We start from the raw sequence: 25199 nt of genomic DNA, 5'->3' as shown, positions 1-25199 counted from the left end.
TTATCTGGGTTTGTTTATGCAACATGAGCACAGGGTAGATGGAAGAGAAACTCTTTACAGCCCTACCTTTAAACAGAACCAGCCCTTTGCAAACAACGCAATGCATTCAAGTCCTGTTTGTAAATTGGAAATTTCGATTTGCAATCCTAACTCCCAGATCCATTTCTTCTAAATTCATATTTGAGAGGTTGCCTAATGTTACAAAGATTAGTTATGTACATGGGCTGCAAGGGTTAAATTCAAACATTTGGCAGAATAAGAGAATATGTGATATAGGTGTTATTTAGTTATTAAATGTGAAAAATGTGAGCGAAAAGCACTAAATTGATTTTTAATTTGAAAGAAAAACAGAAACATCTGATCTTATTCACTGACTGTAAGGAATTGTTTCAAGGCCACATTTAACAGACAGTGTCTTGGGCGTACCTACAGCTTAGTGGCCTTTTTTCCGATAGCACATGAACGCAGCATATAGTTTCCGCCTCATTCCCGTCCCGGACAGGTAAGAAAACTGTCCCAGGTTAGTTCAATCTGTCCGGGTCCGGTGTCACACATACTGAGAGGTTTTACCAAACAGACCACAGAGTTTCTGAGCTGCAGGAGGGGTAACCGCCGCCACAGCCATGGCCGAATCCCAGCTTATGTGCATGGAAGACGGCCACATCGGAGCCAGTGTCCCGGAGACTAAACCGGAGTTTTACTACAGCGAGGAGCAGCGCGCTGCCATCGAGGAGCTCCTCAAGAACGGCGACGGTGCCTTCAAAACAAGACTCAAAGATGACAACATGAAAGACTTTCTATCGGCCAGAGAAGTCAAAGTGTTGTTGAGCACTTTCAAACAGTATGACTCGGGTAATGACAGCAACAGCAGCAGCAAAGCAACACAGTCCAAGTCGGATCAGGGAGCCGCCGGCACTGACGCCAGTGATTCGGGGGTCCATTCCACCTACTGGCCCCAGATGTCGGACACCCAGGTGCCGCCGCTGGATATCGGCTGGACCGGCGGGGGTCTGTTCAAAGGGGTGACCCGGGTGGTCGTGCACACACATCCGCCTAAAGATAATGGACCTCACATCAAAGAGGTGGTGCGGCGGCTCATACAGGACGCCAGCAAGGTGAGGAGGGCAAGTCCGAGGCAGACATGGCCAGTATTCTCCTTTACAGTCATGATAGTGAAAAAGTAATCTTAAATTCACACAAAATCAGATTATGTCAGTAAATATATAACTTTTTATGTCCCCTTTTTGAAATCTTCATATTACGGGTCAAAAATAAAGTTCATGATGTCCTCTATAATTATTTGAAAACTGTACAAAATACCAAATAGTCTGTCATAATAGGAAGGATGAGGCTACACCAAAATTAATACAGTTTAAACCTTAATGGCACAGGTGAGCCCAGGATAGAGATTTATGAAGCGCTGTGAGGAATAGGCAACATTTCACAGAAAGAATCGCATGTGTTTAAAGTCAACAGTTGACTAAATAAGTCATTAGAGACAATAACAAGACAAGGGGGTGAGGTCAAATGTCACAGAGTAAAAATACAGTGTTGTCAAGGGACATCATCTGTGTGTGTGGATGACAGGACAGTTTCGTTTTCTGTATCACCTACAATCTTAACATCCTCTACAGGAAGTTATGCTTGTATTACCTGCTTGAATCCTGTAATTCACGTCAGCAGTAAACAACACACACGTTTAACCACATGTTTAAATATGAGATGTATCGCTGCCTGGGAACAGTGTGCTGCTGTTGAGGGAGAAACAATCTGACCGATGGATCCAAAGAAAGAACCTGAAGGAAGAAGAAAATATATAATGAAGAAAAAATAGAAATGAAAAAGACAAAAAAAAAAATGATACGGTTGTTTACTGTGTTTATTTATGATTTAATCTGGACTGCAAAACTCCACGTCTACAATAGAGAACATGAGAGGTCAGTTAGTTTCTGTCAGCAGTAATAGTGCTGCACTATGTGGCCAAAAGTATGAGGACACCAGAACATTATGTCCATATATGGCTGTTGAAGATATAATTCAAAAACCATGTGGCTGCAACTAACAAATATAACTACTGATTAATCTTATTAATTTTATGAATCTTATTAATCTATTTATCACAACTACCATGTTATTGTATTGTTCTGTCTGACCAGTGGTCCAGAACTCAAATACATATGATTTACTTTTTTATGCCAACACAAAAAGCAAATATTCAGCTTTGAGAAGTTTTGACATATTCTCTTAAAAAAAGACTTAAAACCTTATTGATTGTTGTAATTCTTGCAGATGATAAATCCTGACTTTCATCACAAACAAAAGCAAAATATTCCACTCTTTAAATGATCTTCTGATGATAAAACTGAACATCTTTAGAGTTTGAGGTGTTGGCTGGAGTATGATGACGTTACCTCGGCCTTAAGGAAATCCTGATGGGCATTTTTCAAACATTTGCAGATAAATGATTCATAGATTACGCAATAAAATCTTCTGATAATGAGAATAATCGCTGGTTTCAGCTCTTAAGGAGAGCAGTGTCACGCTGAACCAGGAGAGGGTCTTCCCAGAATTTCTGCCACAAAGTTGGAAGCACATTGTTGTTTATAACATCATTAAGATTCCTTTTAATGGGAACGAAAGGACCACCATGTTGTAATATTACACTACCTTCTTAAGCTGGGGCCTCAGTTTACTGCCAACTTGTTCACCTACAAAGCCATTCTGCCCTTTGCAGTCGTATGTTCAGTCGCGTATGGTCCAGGTGGGGTGGAGTCACGTTCGAGTGATTAATACCCCCCCACACAGTGACTGAGAGCCTGGAGTGGGTCTGTGTTTTCACGTTGCCCGTCGTAATGTTTACTCAGAGACTGCCAGATGACTCCGCTGAGTCATCCTCTCCGCCTGCTCACAGTGTCAGGCCCTGCTCGGCCTCTCTGCCTCTTAATGCCTCTTAAAAACTGGGTCAGGAAGGACGACACGAGCATGTTTCCAAATAACTCCTTCAGAGCTGTTTAATTGGTTTTATTGAACAACTACTTTTAGCAATTCCCCAGAATTATCTTGAGAAATTCCCCTTCTTTTTTTCTTCCTCCTCCTCCTCTGTCCTTCTTTCCCCCTCCCACTTTCTTTCTTTTCTTTTGTGTTGTTGCATTCCTTTCTTTAATGCTTTCTTACTTTCTGTTTACTTGCTCATGTTCTTACCTTCCTTTCGTTCCTTTCTTCCTGGTTGCAAACAAATTCATGTTACAACTCAGAAGTTCTGCAAGTGGTTAAACTAGATAACTGGCCCTTGACAGATTCCTCTTTTATGTTTTTATGCTTTTATGCTTTTATTGATGAAGTGATTTGCAGTCCGCAGTGCGTACACATCCATTACCTTCCACTTATTACCTTATCATGCAGGGCACACAGCAGGTACACGTCAGTGTTTTGTTTACTAGCTCACGTGATCTTTTAATATTCTCCTAGATAAGCCAGGAGTAAGAGCTTCCAGCTCGCTATACGCTTCATAATAAACCTACTTAAAAAAAAGAAAGTTTTTCTATCTTTTGTGGGTGTTTCCCAAAGTTGTCGGATAAAGAAAAGATTACATGTGACATGGTAGTTAAGCTTGCTATGCATGTGTGGAATGTTACAAACCTACCAGCTTTGTTGTAACTGATCAGAAATAATCACACTCACACACTAATGTAACACATGCTGGGCAACCAGTTCTCCAGGCACCAACATGTTCATCTTTGCACGCAGATATTACATCTACTGTCGCTGTATGTTTCTCGTTTTTTTTTTTTCTCACTTTGCTTAATGATGATGATCCAGTTTGTTAGGCTTCTCAGTACCGAGTCTACTGTCCACATGCCTCAGCTTGTATCTCTGTCGTTACCCTCGCACGTCTGCTCAGCATTTTTCCTCAGTGAGACACTGGGTGGAAACAACAGGCCTTTTCTGAGAGGAACAGAGCAACATTTGTTGCAAGGTTAAAGTAGAGGGTTTTTCCATGACTCTGGTTTTCAGGGGGCAGTGGAACGGTCCAATAATGCACACTTCCCAGGCCTTCATCCTCCGCTTGGACTGAACATGTCTCCACATGTTTGAAAGGACCAACTGTCTCTCGTTTTACCTCTCTTCTTTTAACCTGCGCGTCTCCATCCTACGTTTCATTGACCCAACAAGATACTTCTACGGCTTTGACCCTGAATGATTGAGTTCCTTTAACGCCGATGATCCACAGACCTTGTCTTGTAAGCTGCAGGGCCTAAGAATGACACTTCTGGTCATCTGTCTGTCTGTCCAACATTTTGGTCTACACGTCTGGACTACAACGGACCGGACTAACATTCATTTACATTTAGACATTTTGTGGTCAGTTGCCAAGGAATCCTTTTTTTTTTTTTTTCAAGCTTTATTCATTCGGGTGAGTTTCACTGAGACAACCTCTCTCTAACAGGAACGCCCTGATCACACCCACATAGTTCCACACATACACACCTGGAAGCTGCCAGCACCAACACAATCTGTCCACTCAGCAGCTCCACTGGAGCAGTTGGGGTCAAAGGCCTTGCTCAAGGGCACCAAGTGCTGCTATATCACTTTTCCCATCACAACACCTTTTGTGTAGTGCCACAATATCACTACTTGTATATGAGATACATTTCAAATGTAATGGGCAGCTTATCATGACACTATTTTCCATGACAAACATTTCCTGTAGCTCCACTCCATCCATTAGCTATAGCACTTACCCTCGAGGGGTCGCTGGAGCCAATCCCAGCTGATGTTGGACAAGTCGCCAGTCTATCTCAGGGCTGACATACACAAGTAAACAACCAGTCACGCTCACAATCACACCTACATGCAATTTAGACAAAGCAACACTCGCAGGCAAAAACTTAACATACACAAGATATCTCCAATCTATTAAGCAGCTTGGCAAAAAATGTGTAGGGCAAATTTATAAAACCCTTTTTTTTTATTTTTATAATGATCTAGTAGCAGTGGTCGCTTTTTCTCTAGCACCCTCCTTTGAACACATACGCTTAAACTGTGTGACATACTATACCTTGGTCACCAACGAGGTGCCGGGGACCAGCTTCACTGTCTCCTCTGACAGAACCAACAACCAATGCTGATGTATGTAATCGCAGTTTTATGAATGAAAGTGAACTTGGAACAGTTCATTACTTTCCAATTAGATATTTTTCTCCCTGTAGGTAGAAAGAGGGAGAGTATGTGACTATACAGCTCAAATACTTGTGCAGAGGATACCATCACAAGCACATTGGTGATATATTTGGAATGAATGCTCCAGGCATGAAGGTGATTTGTGAGTCAAATAGTTGCAGGGTCACTGAAATAAGATAAAACATTCCTCTGAAAGAGATGCTAGTCTTTGTGTCTCAGTCACCCCTTTATACGACACAACACGACACTGGATAAATCAAGCAGTCAGTTTTGATCTTGATGCTTAATGTCTTCTTTTTTTTTTAGGCTGGGCTGTAATCGGTTGATTGAAATTGTCATTAGTATTGAACTGGTAAGTGTTTCAACCCCCACAAAGGCTCTCTAAAAAAAAACAGAGGTTCAACAGAATCAAAATAGTCAATTTGTTGAAGTAAAAAAACTAAACAGAAAAGAACCATAGTGAACATCTAAAACAAACAACTGAAAGGTGATGGGCCGTGGTTGGATGGAAAGCCACTCAGAACAACCCACAAAGGGTCGTAGGATCTGGTGTCTTCCCTCAAACCTAAACCAACACCAAAACTAAACCTAACAGAAAGAACGCCACAGAAAACCCATCACGAAAACAAAAGGAGCAGTGAAACAGACCTGTACAGCATCAACACTAACTGCTGCTGCGGCGGCCGGAAGGTGGAAGACGGTGTGCTGCCCCCTCTCTGTAGGTTTCCTCTCAATCAGACCAGAACACACAACACCTGAGGAGAGAAGACGAAACATCATGAGTCAAGGAACATTTGCACGTCATGAACAGCAGGGGGGGAGAATGTAACATAAAGTAACTTGTAATAACAAAATGATCGGATCAGTGTGTTGTTCACTCCACTTTATTGTCAGGTATGATGAACACTGCAGCCTCTAGGTGCCATCAACAGGGTCTTTAACTTCCTGTGGTTGACCCTGATCCTGGCGTTCATCACTTCATGATGCACGAGTATCAGAACAGATCATAAAAATACATAAAACATATACAGAGCAGCAGGAGACTGTCGTTTCCCCCCTTGCACCTCCTGGTCTTTTTCAGCATTTAGTTGTTATTTTTTACTAGTTACAGTTAAATGCAGAAAAAGACCAATTAACCATCGTCTTGTTTGGCTTTTATTTGGTAAAAAGCTATAAGTGCTACTACGAATCCCAGCAGTCCGACAGAGGAGAAAGCGAAAGCTGTACGGCAGCATTTCTTAAGACATTAAGACAGACAATTCCTCAACAAGTCTCCTTTTGTTGTTGTTGCAGAGCTCTGTCTCTATGATCTGTCGGCCTGACTGGAACACAGCAGAGGGATAATACTGTGGTTTTGTCAGACCAGCAGCTAAGACTCTTTCATGCGGCTGTACAGCGCCCTCAGGGTGAGTGTATCCCTGGGTGGCAAAGAGCCTCGGTTAGACAGATTAGCTTCACCTGCTGGTTTCTTTGTTGGCTGTCTAAAAAGACATTCTGCCTCTAAGCATTTTATAGATTTGTTTCCCCTTAGCTATAGAAATGTAACATGAATGAGAACCAGAGCACTTAAATCCATGCTTCTTCATTTGTTACTATGTGTTTTTCTTCCTGCTACATGATTTACTGACCCAGCAGCAAGGGGAATTTTCATAAATGTGCATTTTTAAAATGTAAATCCAGCTTTTGTAAAATTTGTAAAAGGGTTTTGTGTAAAATGCACAGCCATGAAGCACGAAAGTGAAGCCCATTACTGGCTTAAAGTTAAAGGGATAGTTCGGGTTGTTTGACGTGGGCTTGTGTGAGGTACTGAGGTACTGAGCGATGTGTTGCTGTGCACGAAGCCAGCAGGAAAAAAACGTGTTTTAGACACTTTTAAAAACAACCACCGAAACAATCTAATATCCGTTTAAATGTCCGCTTCCTGTAGAATATTTTCAGCGGTTTATCTTCCCAGGAATGGGGCCCAGAAAAAGAAAGACACATTTGAAAGAGCCTTCGAAATGGGGCAGCCTAGTCACGCCGCTGTGACGCATTCTGCCTTTGAAAACAGCCTTTTTTTAAAAACCTAAATTATGTGATCACACAAACCCATTCCTCTACATTACTACCTAAATATATTATTAATTGCTGTTGCCTTTTAAAATATGTCTTCTCTTGCAGGTGATAGCGGTAGTGATGGACATGCTCACAGACGTCCAGATCCTGCAGGACCTGATGGACGCGGCCTGGCGACGCTCCGTGCCCATTTACATCTTGTTGGATCACCAAGGCGTGCCACACTTCCTGGATATGTGCTCCAGGCTGCAGATTGGCTCACAGCACCTGCGGGTAAGGAGATGAATGCAGCACAGACATTAAGCACGAGAATGACCCTGGATTCATTTCTGACAGGTGTGATTCATTGTTACAATGATATGGATTACCTTCATAGCAATGCCTCAGAAGTAGTCCAGGAGCCATACTGTAGCATATCGCCCACAGTTTCATTACCTGTATGAAGTTCTTGGGGTTAAAGTCGAAGTGTAGTATCGTCTGTGTGCGTCTTTGGTACAAAGTCACCCTCTCAACATTGCTGGCTGTGTTGTTTTCCTGTGGCTGCAGAACATCAGAACCAGGACGCTGCAGGGAACCGGATTCGGTTTGTCCTTCGGCAGACTGCCTGGTTCACTCTGTAACAAGTACATGCTGGTGGACGGAGAAAAAGTCATGTTCGGCTCCTACAGGTGAGGTCTAATCGTGTGTGCATGAGTTCTAGTGTAGATCTTGTTAATCTTGAAGTATTTTCTATAAAATGATTTTTAATGTTTGCTGTAAGCCTAATAAACCAATGAGGACACGCAGAATCTAATGAAGTTGATAAATGGCGTCTCTGTCGCAGTTTCTCCTGGTGTACATCTCGTATGGACCGAAACATGATCACCGTGATGACGGGGCAGGTGGTTGACTTCTTTGACCGGGACTTCCGCGAAATGTACGCCATCTCTGAGAAGTTGGACCTCTACAAGGAGTTCCACGTTAGCCCGCCTGCTGCTAACGTGACCGCTACAATACGATCCAAAGCGGGGCCCAAACGCCCGCCTTTGCCAGCCACCACGTCCCGTTTCCAGGTCAGCTTAGGGGATTCTCGGAAAGCCAAAATCCAGGTGCCTGCTCACAAATACTACAACCCCAAATACTCGCTGGTGTTTGGGGACATCCCTCGTCCACCAGGGTCTCTGCAGGGGCCAGGACCTAAGAGGGGCTCACTCCTGGCCGAGGCTCCCGAGGAGATACATGAGGGGAGGCCACGACAGGCCAGTAGTGAGAGGACGGGCCAGCTGAGTCCGGTGCCATCAGAAGCCCCGAGTGAAAGTTTCAAGAGGCCCAATGGACTCAAGCAGGACAAGAAGGGGCAGCTCACATGGACACAGAAATTATTCAGGAAGAAATTGTCCAGTAAGCCTTCATTCAAGAGCCCTGCAGACAGCACATGTCCTTCACCCACAGAAACCAACTGGGCCGATGAGAACGAAGACAACCTTGAGGTGATCGTGAGATCTCCATCCAAATGGAAGACGAAGAAGCCGTCTAAACTGGGCCGGAAGACAGAGTCCGAGCAAACTGTCACTACACATGACAATGAGAGTAAGTTAGGGATAAAGTGGATGTGTCTAAAGATTGACAAATGATTTAATCAGTGGTTCTCAACCTGTGGGCCCAATTTTTGTAAAGGGTTGAGAGATAGGAATGATGAAATGATTTAACTGTAAGGAAAGCAGAAAATATATTTTTTTACTCTAATCTAGGAAAAAGAATTTGTAGATACATGAAACTGGTAAAGAGTCACAAATAGTGTTTTCTTCATTTAAATAGGTCACATGCCCAAAGTGTTCGAAACCGCTGATTTAATCTAACTTTTACAGCAAATAAACTAGTTATTTTTTTGGGTTAGGGTTAGTGTTCACAGGCATTATCCTATGTCAATCCTGACATAATGTGTTTTCTTTTTCATACAGGTGTTAAGAGTCGACGTCGAAAAAAACAAGAATGTACAGTGTCCTGAGGTGAACCTGCCATTCTCTGACGACAGAAACAAGTCATGCAGGCTTGAGATGGATTACAAAAATAACTTCCTTAACACTAATGACACTTTTGTTTGTGCAATATTGTATGTGCCTTACAGAAAGAAAAGATCACTCAGGTTGTGATGCATTCTGTTTATATGTTTAGTGCCAAATGTAAAATGAAAATTCAAAGTTTTAAGGGATATCTATTTCCCTGGGAGAGTGCAGAAAGGTTTAAATGAGATATTTCCCGGTGATCACTTGCATCTTGTTTACTCTGAGCCTCTTTTTGGGGCTTCAGGGATGTAGGGATAACTGCTTCCCTGCTGGACCCTGAGTGCATAGGTTTATAGTGTACATTTTAGTGCACAAAATGTGAAGTAAGTTTGCACAAATCTTCTTCATCTGTTTAGAGAATATATAGAAATGAGGTTGTCTGAGGTTGCAAATCGATGGTTTTTCCCTGATCAGGAATTATCTGTAACCATGAACCATACCTGACCTCTGAAGAACTAACTCTGCTGAAAGACCCAAAAGGGGCAAGAACCACACTTATCATGAGCAACCTAAAGCAGGTCATATTCAAACCTCGGATGATTGTTACCTTTGCTTTAAAAAAAAAAGGAATCATCAGAAAGAAATCATGAAGGTGAGTAAATCTCACCTTGTATTACCCCTTGAGTGGTGTTGTGGGCCGTTATGTGTGTACTTTTTCCGTTTTGTCACTTCTATGCAAATGAATGTTACAAAGAATTTCTGTGAATGTTTTTTTGTTGCACTAATACATTGTGGGATCTTTTGTTCATTGTGCTTACTAAATGGTCTCAGATAAGGAAAGCTTTAAAAGGTACCAAGAAGATTTTTTTTTTTAATATTTGGATTGTTTAGTGGATGGCTGAATTCAAACAGGAGGACCACATGATCAAAACATTTAAAAATGTGTTTTAAAAACATAAATACAGTAAAAAATAAAATGAAATGGGAGAAAAGCAAGATGTTGTCATAGGGTATTTCTGTTCAAACACGATGCTTCACTTTGACTGCAGCTCCACCTGGTGGTGACACTGCAGTGCAACTCCAACTTTTAAGATGGAAAGCTGTGCATTGCGCAAACTGGCCACTAGCTGACACCCTTGTCCTCCCTCTGCTGTTTTCTGACAGCTCGTAACTCAACAGTGGAACCACAGGCATGATGGGAGCTCAGGGTTGGGTTGAGGGTAGAGTATGTGGTGCAACACCGAAACAGGAAGTCAAAGCTGCAGCAGGAAGAGGCGTTCTCGCACTCATTTATAGTCTGGTGTTACTCACACACAGCAGGGCTGAAAATATGTTGTTTCCTGAGTTACTGGCATCTTAATGTTCATTCTAAAACACTGCATCTGTCTGTCTAACTAGAAATCCTTCCTGCTTTATCAGAGAGAGGTTTTCTGTAAGATTAAGTGAAAATCAACAGCCAGAATGTCTGCAAAATGTGTCTACTAGAAAATACAGATCTGACCATAACAAACATGCAGTGCATGGCGGGCAGCACGCATCAGAACTCTGACCAGAGTTTGTTTGCTGGTTGCAGTTGTCTTGGAAAACTCAAACAAAAGCAATGTTTAAAATGCAACCCACGGATAACTTTTTGAAATACAGCATAAATCTGCAGTTGTATGATAATAATAATTACAATTTGTGATTCTACATAAGCTTTTAAATAAAGTTTTGCTCACAACAACTTGTGAAAAGGCACGAATAAAGCTGCATATGTATGTAAACAATGAGGATTTAAATATTTAAAGGGTTTCATACAGTAGGTAAAAATGGTCATAGAGCCTTAAGGATGTTTACAATGTGTTTTTTTGGTGAGGAATGCCGAATGACTAAACCATAACTGTTTAAAATAACAGTGCCACAGACCATCATGCCTTTAATTCAACACTGCAATTCCAGCTGATGTTTGCAAGCTGATGAAAACATGTCAAAGTTCAAATCAGGTTAATTTACTTAAATCTGCAGACAGAACCTGCTCCACTCTGAAAATAGGAAGCCATCATTTAAAACATTTACATTTATAATTTTGGATCATAACGTAATGCAAAGCACTAGCTGGTTGATGTAGGAGGCCAGAGGAAGCTGGTACACAACCTGTGTGGGTTCGATTAAATACTTAAAATTAGCTGGTTTCTACACTTGTGTATGTGATTTTGAATTATACCGCAAAGGTGGCGTTGGTGCTTCAAGAGCCACATGCAATGATGCAAACAGATAAAATCAGCAGGCACACAGAAAGAAGTAAATATGAGGAAGTGAGGTGTGGTCGAATGGTTTCAAAGTGCACTCAGCTGAAAACACAGCTGTCAATCTGCCCTTTGATCCAAAATCAGCATCCAGTCTAACATGTCAACTGAATTTTTTTATTAAATAATTATTTCATGAGACCAAAACGCATACAATACTTACAATGATACACACTATATGGTGTACAGTCGTTACAATGGCTTACAATATAAGAAACAGCTCAACAATTTCTTTAAGATTTTACAGCGTACACATTGCATTCGTAAAAAATCAGACCTAATTCATATTGCACTTATTGCACTGCTTTATAATTAAGTGAAACATTAAAAAAAGCAGGCTATATTACAAGGTAAATCCTACGTCACTCTATAAAGTATCACAAATTTAGAAACAATGGAAAGAGTAAATACCAAAATGCTTGAGAAAATGCATGAAATTATTTCTGTACAAACTGGAGCATCTCATAAACAACTTAAAGACCCTTACTTTTGTACTGAACCTTAAAATGACCCACTGGACAGAAACAGTAAGCTGTTTACTGTTACTTTACTTGCAAGTGTCTGGGCCGTGTGAGAACTGTTAGGAAGCTGAGAAAGACACTGCTTTTTGCAATTATTTTTTTATAGCATTCACGGAACTGCTGAGAGATCACATGCATGATTTGTCTTCATGGAACTAAATCTTGTGGAGTAGACCATCATCAACCAAATGGCACCAATCCTCTCATGTATAGGAGATACAAAAACAAGTGTGGTAAATACACAGCCACTTCTTTAATGATGATGTAAACAGAAAAATAAAAAAATCCACAACCGCTGAAGAGATTTCACTAACACCATCTTGTCGACGCTCTGTGGCTTGTCACGTGAAGAAGGAGGGCAACAGAAACGAGTCAATGTTTTTCCACCTTTGTTAAGCTCAGTCTGTAAAAAGAGAAGTGGAAAGAGAAGTCCCTCTTTTAGCCCAAACAACTGCCCTCAGTGCCAGTCTGTCTGGCCTCCAGTGTCCTCGCTCAGATGTGTTGCACAGTGTTAAATACAAGTGAAAGGGGGTCAAAATCCCTCGGTGGTGCAGTACCCGTAAGCATCCATAGGGGGACAGCTCAGTCCTGAGGCGCTTGGTTTATGACCTTCTTCTTGCGGACTGAGACCAAGTCGTAGAACGGATCTTTGGTGATACTTGCTCTGTTTGAAGTAAAGAAGACTGTGATGAAGACGCTAAACTAGCAATATGGGAGAGTGAGAGTGTGTGTGTGTGTGTGTGTGTGTGTGTGTGTGTGTGTGTGCTTGCATAGCTATCTATCTAAGAACAAATGGCAGTCTTAAATCTTTGACTTCAAAGGACTGTTTGAAGGTAAATATTTGGTTTTAATGTTAAGGTTAGAATTAGATTAGGGGGCGAGGGAATGCATTACCTCATTAAGGGTCCTCATAAGTAGTGACACACAAGACAAGTGTGTGTGTGTCTGTGTACATGTCTTTCTATGGCTGCATGGACAAATTTTGGTTTGAAACCATTGTTGTGACAACATCTTGGCCCGACCTCACAAAGTGCTGTTTGAGGGGTCAAGATTTGATTTTAAGGTTGAGGTTAGAATCACGTTTAGGTTAGGGTTAGGGTATATAATGATACTTCAATCAATATTTAAATATTACAATGGATCAAATGCATTTACTAAAAGTGTAGCCCAACTCTGTAGTTCCCCTCAGTTCTTTGGAGCGTTTTAGCGTCTTTCAGCTCATTGGTTAAAACAGCGACTTTACTCTTTTGGTGACTCTTACAGCGATCATCACTGTTTCCAGAGACAGCAGGCAGCTGTTCTCAAAAAAAGCTACGCAAAACTCACTGTATGCTACTCTTCACACCAAACGGCAGACAGATGAAAATAACGGTTAGCTTCGGGACAAAGTGGAGCAACTAAAGAGCCCACGTACTAGAAAGACCAGACCAGAGCTAAAAGGAGAGTGAGAATTGGACTTCTATTCATCAGCTTGACAAAAACATGACTCCAAATGAATGCTGATGTTTCCAAACAACACTGTTAACACTGCCAACTAGTGGTGACTTACATGCTCTCTGCACAACCTGACTTCACCCCGCTGTGATGTTGAGAGTGGACATATGTTTACCAGACTTATACCTTTCAACCATCAGAGGTAAGCAGCAACGCTTTTCCTCTCACGCTCTAGTAACTCTCTAGCGGAGAGTTACTCTTAAATATGAAAAATAGATATGAAAAAATGTTTAGGGAGTGAAGCTGCTCAATAATGATGATCACAGGCAAACAAGACTGCGGGAATGTGCATGTGGATGTGTGAGTTTTCCATGAGTGAAAATAACGTAATGTTTTCTGATGTGTCTGGTGTAGATGTTATAGTGCTATTTGTGTTGATGTTTGCATGCTTGTGTGTGTATGTGTTCGTTTGTGTTTGTGTGTGTGTGTGTGTGTGTGTGTGGTCTGACCTGATGGCCTCGATCCAGGAGTCTCTCTCCTCGGCGCTGGCGGCACAGATGGTGTAGGACTGATGTTTCCCCTCCACCACTCGTCCGTCAGTCTCTGTTTTACACGCTTTGATCTTCTGCCCTCGACTGTTGGGGTTGTACAGCTCCAGACAGTACTAGACGACACAGGAATCATGTGATAATCAATTTATAAATCTCTCTATTGATCTATCAAATGATCGTTATATTTTATATATATATATATTATTAACGTGTTTGTGATGAAAGAAAACACAGCTGGCAGGAACTTACCGGTTTGCGGGGATACGGCACTTCTTTCACACAGAGGTTCTCTAGAGGGATGATGCCTCTGGGCTCTTTATCCTGCACATGGATTAGAAAGAGATGGAGTGAGTCGGGTGATGTATCAGGAGGGCAAGAAGAAAGAGCTGAGAGAACCAATATCATTGGCGTCAAGGAAAGAAGGGAAGCGGGAGAGACAGATGGTTTCGTAATAGCGTACAGATTTTGAAGCCACTTGAGGCAAATTAGTAATTTGTGATATTAGGTTATATAAATAAAATTCTGACTCGACTCGACAGTGAATTATGATCTGTAATGTAACAATCTGTGACTCTACTGAAAATAGAAATGCATTTTGTTACAATTAAAATTTAACACAATACAACATAATTAAAAGCATTAACTTGTAATTTGTATGTGACAAACAAAATGTCTTGTACAATGAGCCATATGACTTCTTAGAAACAACCAGTGAGCCTTTTCTGATCAGCCACCTCTTTGGTTAATGTCTGGTTAGACTTTCAAAACTACAACTTCTCGCTAAAGGTAGCGTCGATATGAAGAGAAACCCACATCTCTGTGGTTAAAGTTATGCCCTACCACACACTGTTACTGTCTCTCCAAGAGGTTTTGCAGCAACCAACTTAATTATAGAGTACAAGAGTTCATTTGAAGCATTTGGACAAATGACTACTTGTATGTATTGTCTCTCTATCGAGGACGGTCTCCACCCGACTGGTGGATAAATAGCGAGAAAAGTTTAAAAAACAAAAAAAGTAAGGACAGGGCTTGAGAGACTTTCATATGTATTTTATGCCTCGATAACTTAAGAAGGAGCAGTGTGGCGGCCTTACAGTGGTGAACTCAAAGTAGTAGAGGCAGCTGTCGGTCAGGATGAACCATCGCCTCTTCCACGTCTTCACTCGGCCTCCTGAGATACAGACACAGCAAAGAAAATGTAGCTTATTAGCTGTGTTATCGGTTGTCAGTGGAGACTATAACAAGAATTCAAAAGTTGTGTCACTGCACAACAAACTGACCAACATACAAATATTAGCGGTTGTTTGAGAGGCGTTGAACTTCCGTGTTTATAAACCCATGACGTTGTGTGGTTTACATGCACACTTAGGGTATGCTCCAATATTGGGTCATTTTCTTAGTGCTTCCTCTGTACTTTCCTGTTTTTAAAACCTTGTTTAGCAGCTTTGTCACGCAGCACACAAGAAGCACATTTAAACCTCTCTCCTCTGTAGGGCCCGGTTCGTGATACTGCGGCTTTATAGGAAATTGCATTTCTTTAAAAGCCCAAATTGTTCACAATAAAAATGTATTTTAGAGAGTTGTTTTACCAAGTTTGAGGAGCCAGCCTTCTCTGTCAGGGTTGAAGAAGGTGTGAGTCAGATCATTCCCATCATCTTCTGGGATTTTGAAAGGCTCGTTGCGAATGCTCTCATACAGTTTCTGAGTGGAAAAGAATTGAATAGTTAAAGAAAACATAAAAAAATGTTCTGCTATTGAACGTCTTGTTCCATCTATTGAACATACATGGTGAACAAAAGCCGTAGTAAATGCTTAAAGATGTCAAGATGTTGTCAGTTATTACATTCACTCAAACTGAGACACCGCTGTGTGTATGTGTGACTTCGGAGTGAGAAACGATGAATCAGCCGTTTTCAGGGAGAGTGGGACATTTGGTGTGTTTATGTATCGTTAATCCAACACCAGCCCACAGTCTGGGACACTGTTTAACATTACCATCTCCTACAGCCTACTGCTCATTGTCACGTACAGGTGGAAACACTGGCATGAAAACAACCTGGATATGGTTGTGTGTGCGTGTTTCTGTTCTAGATGATGTGATCGTGAGACAGTGGTATCATTTTTGAAAGTAGGGAAAGTACTGTGTGGTTCTGTGTTTAATTTTGACACTCATTTTCTGTTTGATTTTAAACTTCCTTTTTACTCTATGAAAGTCAAACTACAAACTTGACCTTGGAAAATGTAAAGAGTCAGAAGTGAAACTGGCATTTTTTTGGGGTTTCTAAACAAAACTCACTTGAATAATAATCTTCATATTTGGCACCAAGGGGCTATTTGTTTTCTCTGCCACCAAATGTGGTTTCTTGGCGGGAGAAGGTGGTGGTTGTCTTTATAACACAAGAGGTTATAATACGTTCTCTGAGCTGCGCTACGTCTTCAGGGCTGACCCGAGGCTACAGTGACTCGCTATCAGAAAGTGCCAAGACGGGCCGGGGGAAGCTAGTTAGCATGCTAACTTCAGTAGAAGAAAAGATGTGATATAGACAAGAGTTAACATTGGTGTTTCTTTCCACCTCTGGAGACAGCTGTTGGTGAGTAAAGGAATGAAGTTTGATACTGAATTCATAACGTTTCCTCTAGACTGGTGAGTAAACAGCTGTTAATGCTAACACTGGCTATGTAGCAATAGGAAAACTTACAAATAGCTCCTTTAAATGAAAACCACCTACACTGCATTCAGTAACTCCACCCAAAAAAATCTGCACTTGAATAACACAGTAAAATTACCACTTTCTTTGGTGATTTAAAGTCATTTGAGTCATCAAAATCTTTGAAACTGGGCTTTTACTTATTTCACCACCTAACTGATAATAGTGACTATATGTTACACCATAAAACCATGATGGCTAATATGGGTGTAAGAGTGTAAAGATGGTAATATACAGTATTTTTCTTTTTGTTAACAAATCGGATGAAATCCGAGTCATAGAGCTTCATCATTTTTCTTTAAAACTTTTAAAACACCTCAATGAGCCACACTGTTGCACTGGGTGACATGGTGAGTATTTATGAGTCACCATAAATACTCACTACAGCACTGAATGTGTATTAATTTGCAGCTGAAAATAGTCCCCAACTAGTATTTATTACTATTAACTTGTGTTTGAGTAACATTTGCTACAATTTAGGGAAATTATTTATACTTTACTTTATACTTTAAAAACAGTGAATCCATATTTTTGTGACTAAGTTTTAATGATTTACACCTGAGGAATAAATACGCTTGGAGGTGAGTGCCACAGACAGGGAAAGAAAGTCAGAGAGTATTGGAAGAGACTAATACACTGTTGGTTTGGGTCTTTTCATGGATATATGTTGACGGTGTTCTTATTCTATATACATTCTTTATAGACAATCTTTAAATCTTCAGGTTAGTTATTACAAATGTTATTAAAAGGGACATTGTTTGTATGTATAGTTTTGTTATTTTTACAGCTACAGATCGTCTTTGTTCCAACTTTAAAAACCCCCAAAATATAGTTCACTTTGTATGATGCATTGTGCCGTGATCTGGTTGTGTTGTTACACATGTAGGGGCTAATAATCAAATCTCTAAAGGCAAAAATAGATGAACAATCAACTCCCAGAAGCTGAAATGTCAGCTGTGTTACCATCTGGATTACTGCTTCCTGGTGTTTCTGTTTGGACACTGTGATTGGCTGGAGGTTCTCACCGAGAGCAGATCATCGGGTAGATCCTCTCCGTTGTTGATGCCTCTGTTCATGGAGATGAAGCGCTCCAGAGTGGTCTTGTCCTTCACGTTGGGGTTGTGGAGGCTGGTGTTCAGCATGATGATGGCAAAAGACAGGATGTAGCACGTGTCTGGTGTTTTAAAGGAAGATGCAACACACACACCAAAAAAATAGGTGGAAGTGAAATATTTATAACTCTATAATGTAGTTCATATAAATATAGAGTAGAGAAAAAATCTGACAAAAGAAGAAATGAAAGTCACAAAGACAAACTCAAGTCCGTCAAACACATCCACTTCTACACAACACAAAAACATTTTCTCACACACACGCAGACCAGAGAGGAGGTGGACGGATGCATATTTGTCGAAGCTCACCGGTCGACTGGAAGACATTAGCGTTGCAGTCACAGTAGCGCGTGGCGAAGGCCTCCATCATGCGGTCGATCTTTTGGGCTTCGCCAGGCAAACGGAAACTCCACAGAAACTGCCTGTCAAAAAACACGCCGCCACAAAATAAGACCCCTGTATGACACTGTATACATGTTTACTGAGGTGTGTGAAATGTGGCTGACCCACACGTCTGGCGAGTGAGTGCACAGGAAATGTTATTAATTCAATACTAGATAATTCCAGAGTGACTTATTATGACTCCTTCCTTTTCTTTCCAGTTATGTCATGCAACTCATCAGTTACTATACGAAGGCACAATGTATTTTATTGAATATTTATTTCATTTGAATTTGTTGCTGCGTATTTATTATTTCACTGTATTTACTTGACAGATATAGTTACTAGTTGCTTCGTGAAACATAATCAGCTAATAAAAGACTCTCTCTTATATTATCTTATTATAGTTATGTACTTTTCCTTAAAGGGGCGCTCCAGCTGTTTCGTATTGCACTTAGAGTTGGAGGACTTGCAAGAGACAGATTAACGAAGCTAAGAATCAACAGCTGCACCATCGGCTCTGTGAGGCCGCAGCAGAGGCAGAGATGTCGCAGCTTTAAATCAATAGTATGTGTTAAGCTTGAGCCCACATTTCCCATAATGCAACCAACATTGTCTTTTCACAGAGAGCCGTCATGTCCACGCTAACTTCTGTTCTACTAGCTTCAATACAATCTCTGATGTAGCGTTTCTTTCATCAGTCTTTCTGAATAAATGAAGCGTGTTCCTCTGGGTCACTTTCTCTCCATTTCCACTACAGCAGTTGCTATAAGAAACTCAAACCTTTGTGATTTTAACAAAGTTAAACAACAATTACGTTGTGAGCACAGAAAAAAAAAAACTAAACTAGGGTGAAGAAACTACAAGCACGGGTATTTACGCCATCCTTTCATCACTGTCCATGAAACCCACAGACGCTGTCATCACAGACATATCTGAACTAACCACGACCCCACGGCTCGCTCACAGACTCGCCTCTTCTTTCGAGCCGTGACATTTAGCCCAGCAGCGTCTGGGGCTTTGTGGAAAATGGTGTTCGTTGAAGGTTGCTAAATTTCCTTAGTACTGAATAAACAATGATGTTAGATAATTTGTCAAAAAACTGCCACTGATTTTTTTTTTTAGTTATTAGCATATTAGTAAGATTTTGAATGAGGTTTTCTTACATCTGGAACATCTGTTTGGCCCTTTCTCAAACAAACTTCACACCCGCGGTTTGTGATGCAGGATTTCTGTTATTGTAGCCACCAAGATAAGCCTGCAGACATCAACAGGATCATTATCTCAGACCTGACAAAACCCTCGCAAACAACATCAAGCAACTCTTCTCCCAGGCCGAGTAGTTCTCCCCACGATGAGTAAACCGATGTTTACGTGCGCTTGTTTTCCGTGTACAGGCCCTTCTACTTGTAATACACGATTTTACAGTGTGGTATTGATATATACTGTATTTCTTTATCTACATGGAAGATCTAAATACTTTTTTCCCCCACTGCTCACAACATGCCTGATGTGGCTGGTGATCTATGCTGAGTAGTAAGTGACTCTCATCTGGATTATGCAATCATGTCATAGAAAAGTGGTAAAATGGTTAGTTACATCTCTTTTTGATGTGTTTTTCCTGATAAATGAAAGTCGTAGATGAGACAGGAGGGACGATGAAGAGATCTTACCTGAGGGCCTGGACCAGGTTGAGGTCGGAGAACTCGTGCAGCTCCACAAAGGCCTTCAAGGTCTGGAGGTGGAGCTCCTCCCTGTGAGAAAGAGTGGGGAAGATACATGAAACCAGAGGAAAGTGTTCACCTTGTTGGAACCTGCCTTTACAATCCCTCTGTTCCCCTTTCTTCTTCCTTCACCCCCCCCCATTCTTCCTTACATGAGTATCCTCTTTTCCTCTCATAGGATTAGAGGGTTAGGCTTTTCCTCTTCCTCTCTTCCCCCTTTCTTATCTACCTTGTATTTCTTCCTGCTTCCTACCCTCCTCTCTCCTCTTCCTCACCTTTCTCCAAGAAACTCTCCAATTGCCGTCTTGTTGAGTCCCTCCTCCTTGTAGAGGAACTCGGCGATGGAATGAGCGCCTCCATCCAGCAGCTTGTTCTCCACCAAGTAATTGATGCCCTGCACACGCAAACATGCAAAACAAAGCAGATTGTTGCTTAGCATTTTCCAGTTCATAATATAGTGCTCGAGACACACACTTCCTACTGTGCTGCGGCTAAATGTGTCAAGTTTCATAATGATCTCATCTATGGTTGGTAAGACTGAGAGAATTCGCTGTTTCTGTAATCCCAATTCCCTAAAACCAATCTCTCTTCCTCTTTCTCCTTTCTCTCCTGGGGGGGGGGGGGCTGGAAGGGAAAAGGAAACGGTGATTCAAATAGATTTGCTCTGAAAATAAAAAAAAAAGAAAAGATATATCCTACTGCAGGAACAACTAATGCAACACCACCTCTCTACCACACCTCTTTTGCATACTTTAACATGCTTGCATTAGTATCAGCAAGGCATCAAACAGAAGAAGAAAACATTAATTAACCTCTAAACTTAAGTTCAGGTACTCTTAAACACCATCTGCAGCTCAGAGTAAGCCAAACCGATAATGCTTTTTTCTTTTTTAACTTTGTATTCGTTGTTGCAAGCATTCGTGTTCCACACAGTGACAAGCTTGACCTGCCACTGAAACCACTGAAACTTTGCTATGGGCCTGTGACAGTGTCACTTCGGAGAGTCACAGGGGCTCCAGTGTGGTTGAGAGGGAGGAAGTCCACAAAGCGACATGCAAGACAGCTGCTCGCTAAAGCTGCTCAGTCGAAGACGCTCAGAGGCACTCCCTGATAAACTTTTTAAGAATTGCAAGAAGTCATTTCTTGCCAAATATTATTATATTATATTATATTATAATATGACAGACGTGTGCACACACTCCTGAGCTCACCTTTTTGGGGTCCATGTTGAATTTCTTCTTCCCATTTGAGGACTGTTTGTTCTTCTCTATTGTCTTGCTGCAGGAAAAGTAACATTGAAGAAAGACAAATGAGCATTCATGAAGAGTTGTAAAATTAATAAATGATGCAGTTTATTAGGTAATAAAACTAATGCTGTACTAAATGCTGATTGGTTCAACTGTATGATCATTGTGGAGGCTGCAGTGTGTGGTGCTGTTGAACAGTGCTGCATTATACAGAGAGGTGTGTTATTTCCTCATTGATATAAATGGGTAGTATAAGTCAAACTGCTGTCTCCAGAATGGTCACACAGTTGAATCAGCACCTGTCTGAAACAGTTTCAACAAGAACTGAACATTATAACCTTCTGGAAGGGAGCACTTACTTTGGGACTGTTGTCTCGGACTGTATTGGTTTAGGCTGGGTGTACCTAATAAAGTGGTATAAAGTGTATTTTCAGAAGCAGACTTCTCTTAACAAAACAAGTTATGTTGTTGGCATTAAAAAAAGAGTCTTAACTCTAATTATAATCATTTTACACCATCAATAGTACCCACACAAATGTGGAGGAATATAAACCTTAAATCGACAGCCCCCTTTTCAAGTTAGCATCTGTACCAGGAACCTGAGCCAGTGCATCTTTAATGAAAAGCTGGAACATGATGCTGAGGATTTTAAGTCCATATTCTTGGGGAAATTGCTACATACTCTGCTCACATAAAACAACAACCTCACCTCCCACAAGGTTAAGACTCATGGGAGCAGACGCTAACACTGTGGTAGGTGAAAGTTGTTAAAGATCCACAGTTATGTGGCTTTAATGAATCACAAAGGAGCATTTTGGTGGACGTTCAACAAAAAAAAGAAAAGAAAAAGAAGTAGTTCTATAAAAAAAAAAATACTACACTGGTTTGTAAGGTAGGTGTTTCAACAGGTGCCAGGTTTCCCCAGAATAAACTCACTTTTCCTCAAAGCTGAGTATTTCCGCCATTACGTTGTCTATCTGCATCTTCAGCTTCTGGACAGGGCAGAATGGAAGAAAAACATTTGTTTAAATAGTCACTTAAATTAAAAGACTGACAGAAAAGGCAGATGTCTGACTACCATACTTGCGTTAATGTGTGTTACCTGGATATCATCCATTAGGTCTTCTTTATACGTCTTAATGCTCTCAATCTCCATCTTCTCATCTGCTGTAAAATCTGAGGAAACTGATCAAAAATCAGAACAAAAAAAACGTCACACTGATTCTCAGAAACTCAGGTTTCACTCACAATAAAGAATCAGTTTTTCACGTTTAATAATAAGCCACACAACTTTCTTCAAATCCGTTGACATCCATTGCAGGATTTCCTTTTCAAAGGATTACACTTTGTAAACCAAAGAAAATGTTTGGTTTACAGAGTCAAGTCCATGTCAGTCAGTATGATATCACCTCTTGAATGATTTGAATAAAAATCTGCATGCGGTATCAGTGTATTGTATATTTACAGATAACCGCGGCGCAGGGGAATAGAGGTTTCTCTGGAAGATATGTGATACAGGTGTTGTGGTTTTTTTGCATTTCTTGAAAAACACACATTTAGACATTAGCATGCAAACACATGGATCTATATTTAAACTAACAGCTAAACAGGCTCCTGCCATGTCTCCAGTCTGCCAACCGCTGTCACTCCCCACTCCCAATAAGAGGGAAGCTGACAGACGCACAGATGTGATGATGAAACAGTGACACAGTCATAATAAGAAATCACCTTCATGACTGGTAAATTGGTTTTGATAGAAGGTTGCTAGGTTATCTCCACAACAGATAACATCTCCATCAACCACCACCAATGCTTGGTTCTGAGTGACAACGTGCACTTGGTTTCTATATCAACAATTCCATATGTCACTGCGTCACAGGTATTATTGTCCAGGTGAGCCAGAGTTCCCTGAACTTGATACTGTAATAGTAATAGTCAGAGGCCATTTTTAGATTTTAGATTTCCATTAGATTTCTTGCTTGAGGGACCTGAAGAGGTGAAAGTATCTCGTACTTCACAAAAAAAGTAGGAAAAAACATAATTTTGTGTAATGCTGATTTTTTTTTTTCCCGTATACTTTTTGTCAAAGGTTGACCATTCAGTTTTATCTCAGGGGTCCCAACCCTCATGCTCCTGGATACTTGCTATGCGCAATGCTAGCTTTTTATATTATTTTATAAAAGTCATGTTATCATTGCTTGTAACGATTAGAAAATATCACAGAATACTCCTGAATCCATCCATCCATCCATCCATCCATCCATCCATCCATCCATCCATCCATCCATCCATCCATAAGCTGCAAGTTTACTTATTGTTTCCATGCTTAACTTTCCAGTAGCATCAGATTTGAATGCACAACTGCTCCACAGAGTACCCTGTCTGCAAATTGCTTACCTATAACTGTTGTCCTACTACTTTCTACAAGCATAGGCTAATCAGCTGTGGCTGTTGCATGTAGGGAAGGAGCTTTGGGTAAAGTTAGAAAGCTGCTTTGAATTTCAGCCACCAAAGAGAGGTTCTCACGAGACAAAAACAGAAGTAATATAAATGTACATGTATCTCTGAGCAACGCAGACAATGTCACGTCCGAGAACAGCTAGAACTGATTGTTACACTTATCTCATAAAGTTAGAGACACCTGTTTGCAGCTTCTTTCTGCACTGACAAACAAACCTTGTAAAAAAATAAAGTTAACAAAACGGTTACACTTTGTGTAGAGATCTGTGAGCTGTATGGTGTTGATGATGTGACCACAGGACTTCCACTTCCCCACCCTTCCTTTACATCTCTTGTAACACAAGCTGATGTCATAAATCATCAAACTCCTCATTTTACATCATTTAGACTTTTGGTTGAAATCTCTAAAAAAAAGAAGCCTGTGGACCAAAAGTTACTTGATAGTTTGACTTTTAATAATGGATGGATGGAAAACCTCTATTTATATATAATTATCGGTGATGTGCGTAATGGTGATATGAGTTTTAATGTCTCTTCCCTATTTCAGCGCTGTGTGGTGATAAGGGTCTACCAAGAACTGTGCACCAGTGACCTAAATAACTAAACACCAGCTGCTCTGACAGTGCACTGACAGGTCACACCAGAAAGAATGAAGCTCATTTTTAATTTCTTTTTTATATCACAGCTGTTTCTAAATTAGAAAGCTGACACTGTGAGCAGATAGAAGCTGGGGACACCATATAGGGATAAATAATAACAGGATAGTTTGATAATGCATCAAAATAAATACATTAAAAACAATATAATCATATTTCATAAAACAGTCTCTTACTCCTCACCCTAAAATGTCATACAACATGTTCTGTATTACACAAGTAGAAAACAAAGTGCCAACAAATGTTTTAAAGTCTTTGTGGAGATTTAAAATTAAAATTAAAATATGAGGAGCAGCAATCAAAAGACAGAAAGAAAGCAGGTCTTACCCATTGGGAAATCAGTCATTTATATCCAATAAAAAAAAAAAAAGAAATAGGCACAATATGAACACAGTTAAAAACAACCAAGTGGAGGTGTCAAGATATGCAGGCTGCTCGGCACATAGTGCAGTGTCACTTGAATGAAGTAGATGTTGTCTTTTAACCCCTCCTCTTCCCCATCCATCACTTTGTCAAGCTGAAATTTGCATGAAGCCAGAATGAATGACAAAGTAGACCCTCCTTCAAAATAAAACTGTTATTTGATGATTTATTAAGTAAAGTGAAGCAATCAAGGGACGGTAAGTTGTGGCGTTTTTAAAAAAAAAATCTAGTCTCACAATAACAGCAGAACAAACAAGAGAAGTGGTCTAAAGCAGTCTAGGAAAGCTCAGGTAACAAAATAATACAGGCTTTTAATTTGCTTCTTTTTTTTTGCATTGACAATAGTTTTCTGGATCTGAGGTGTCTTGAAACACTGGTAGCACATCCTCCGTTGTTATGAGGTAGAAACGAGAAACTATGAGTGGAAGTGACAGAGAGTGTTTTGAAATTTGCTCGGACGATGAGTCTTGGTTGCA

The 25199-nt window shown here is 40.7% G+C and overlaps 2 protein-coding genes across 2 annotated transcripts; one reads left to right on the top strand and one right to left on the bottom strand.

Moving 5' to 3' along the window:
- Window positions 1-295: 295 nt before the first annotated feature.
- On the top strand, window positions 296-10933 carry LOC130166677 (protein FAM83F-like). The gene is made up of 5 exons (XM_056372383.1): window positions 296-1115; window positions 7342-7509; window positions 7783-7904; window positions 8060-8805; window positions 9177-10933. The coding sequence occupies exons 1-5, from the start codon at window positions 624-626 to the stop codon at window positions 9221-9223; spliced, it is 1575 nt and encodes a 524-aa protein (XP_056228358.1). The 5' UTR covers window positions 296-623; the 3' UTR covers window positions 9224-10933.
- Window positions 10934-11609: 676 nt separating this feature from the next.
- cyth4b (cytohesin 4b) lies at window positions 11610-24797 on the bottom strand. Its single transcript, XM_056372384.1, has 14 exons — window positions 24628-24797; window positions 22287-22369; window positions 22121-22176; window positions 21544-21588; window positions 21149-21215; window positions 20213-20331; window positions 19887-19967; window positions 18142-18254; window positions 17746-17894; window positions 15602-15713; window positions 15107-15183; window positions 14262-14333; window positions 13971-14125; window positions 11610-12691 (listed from the first exon to the last, which is right to left on the bottom strand). The coding sequence occupies exons 1-14, from the start codon at window positions 24644-24646 to the stop codon at window positions 12610-12612; spliced, it is 1230 nt and encodes a 409-aa protein (XP_056228359.1). The 5' UTR covers window positions 24647-24797; the 3' UTR covers window positions 11610-12609.
- Window positions 24798-25199: the final 402 nt, after the last annotated feature.

This window comes from Seriola aureovittata, chromosome 3 (genome assembly GCF_021018895.1).
Source record: "Seriola aureovittata isolate HTS-2021-v1 ecotype China chromosome 3, ASM2101889v1, whole genome shotgun sequence".
In the NCBI taxonomy this organism is placed as follows: domain Eukaryota; kingdom Metazoa; phylum Chordata; class Actinopteri; order Carangiformes; family Carangidae; genus Seriola; species Seriola aureovittata.
The sequence above is the reverse complement of the archived record's forward strand: the minus strand, read 5'-3'. Positions and strand labels throughout refer to the sequence as shown.

Coding starts and splice junctions, on each gene's coding strand:
- LOC130166677 (XM_056372383.1), top strand. CDS start 624: ATGGCCGAATCCCAGCTTATGTGCATGGAAGACGGCCACATCGGAGCC. Junction 7,905..8,059: donor GTCATGTTCGGCTCCTACAG/GTGAGGTCTAAT, acceptor TCTCTGTCGCAG/TTTCTCCTGGTGTACATCTC. Junction 8,806..9,176: donor CACTACACATGACAATGAGA/GTAAGTTAGGGA, acceptor TTTTTCATACAG/GTGTTAAGAGTCGACGTCGA.
- cyth4b (XM_056372384.1), bottom strand. Junction 19,968..20,212: donor GGAGAGTTTCTTGGAGAAAG/GTGAGGAAGAGG, acceptor TCTTTCTCACAG/GGAGGAGCTCCACCTCCAGA. Junction 18,255..19,886: donor AACCTGGTCCAGGCCCTCAG/GTAAGATCTCTT, acceptor GTTTTTTGACAG/GCAGTTTCTGTGGAGTTTCC.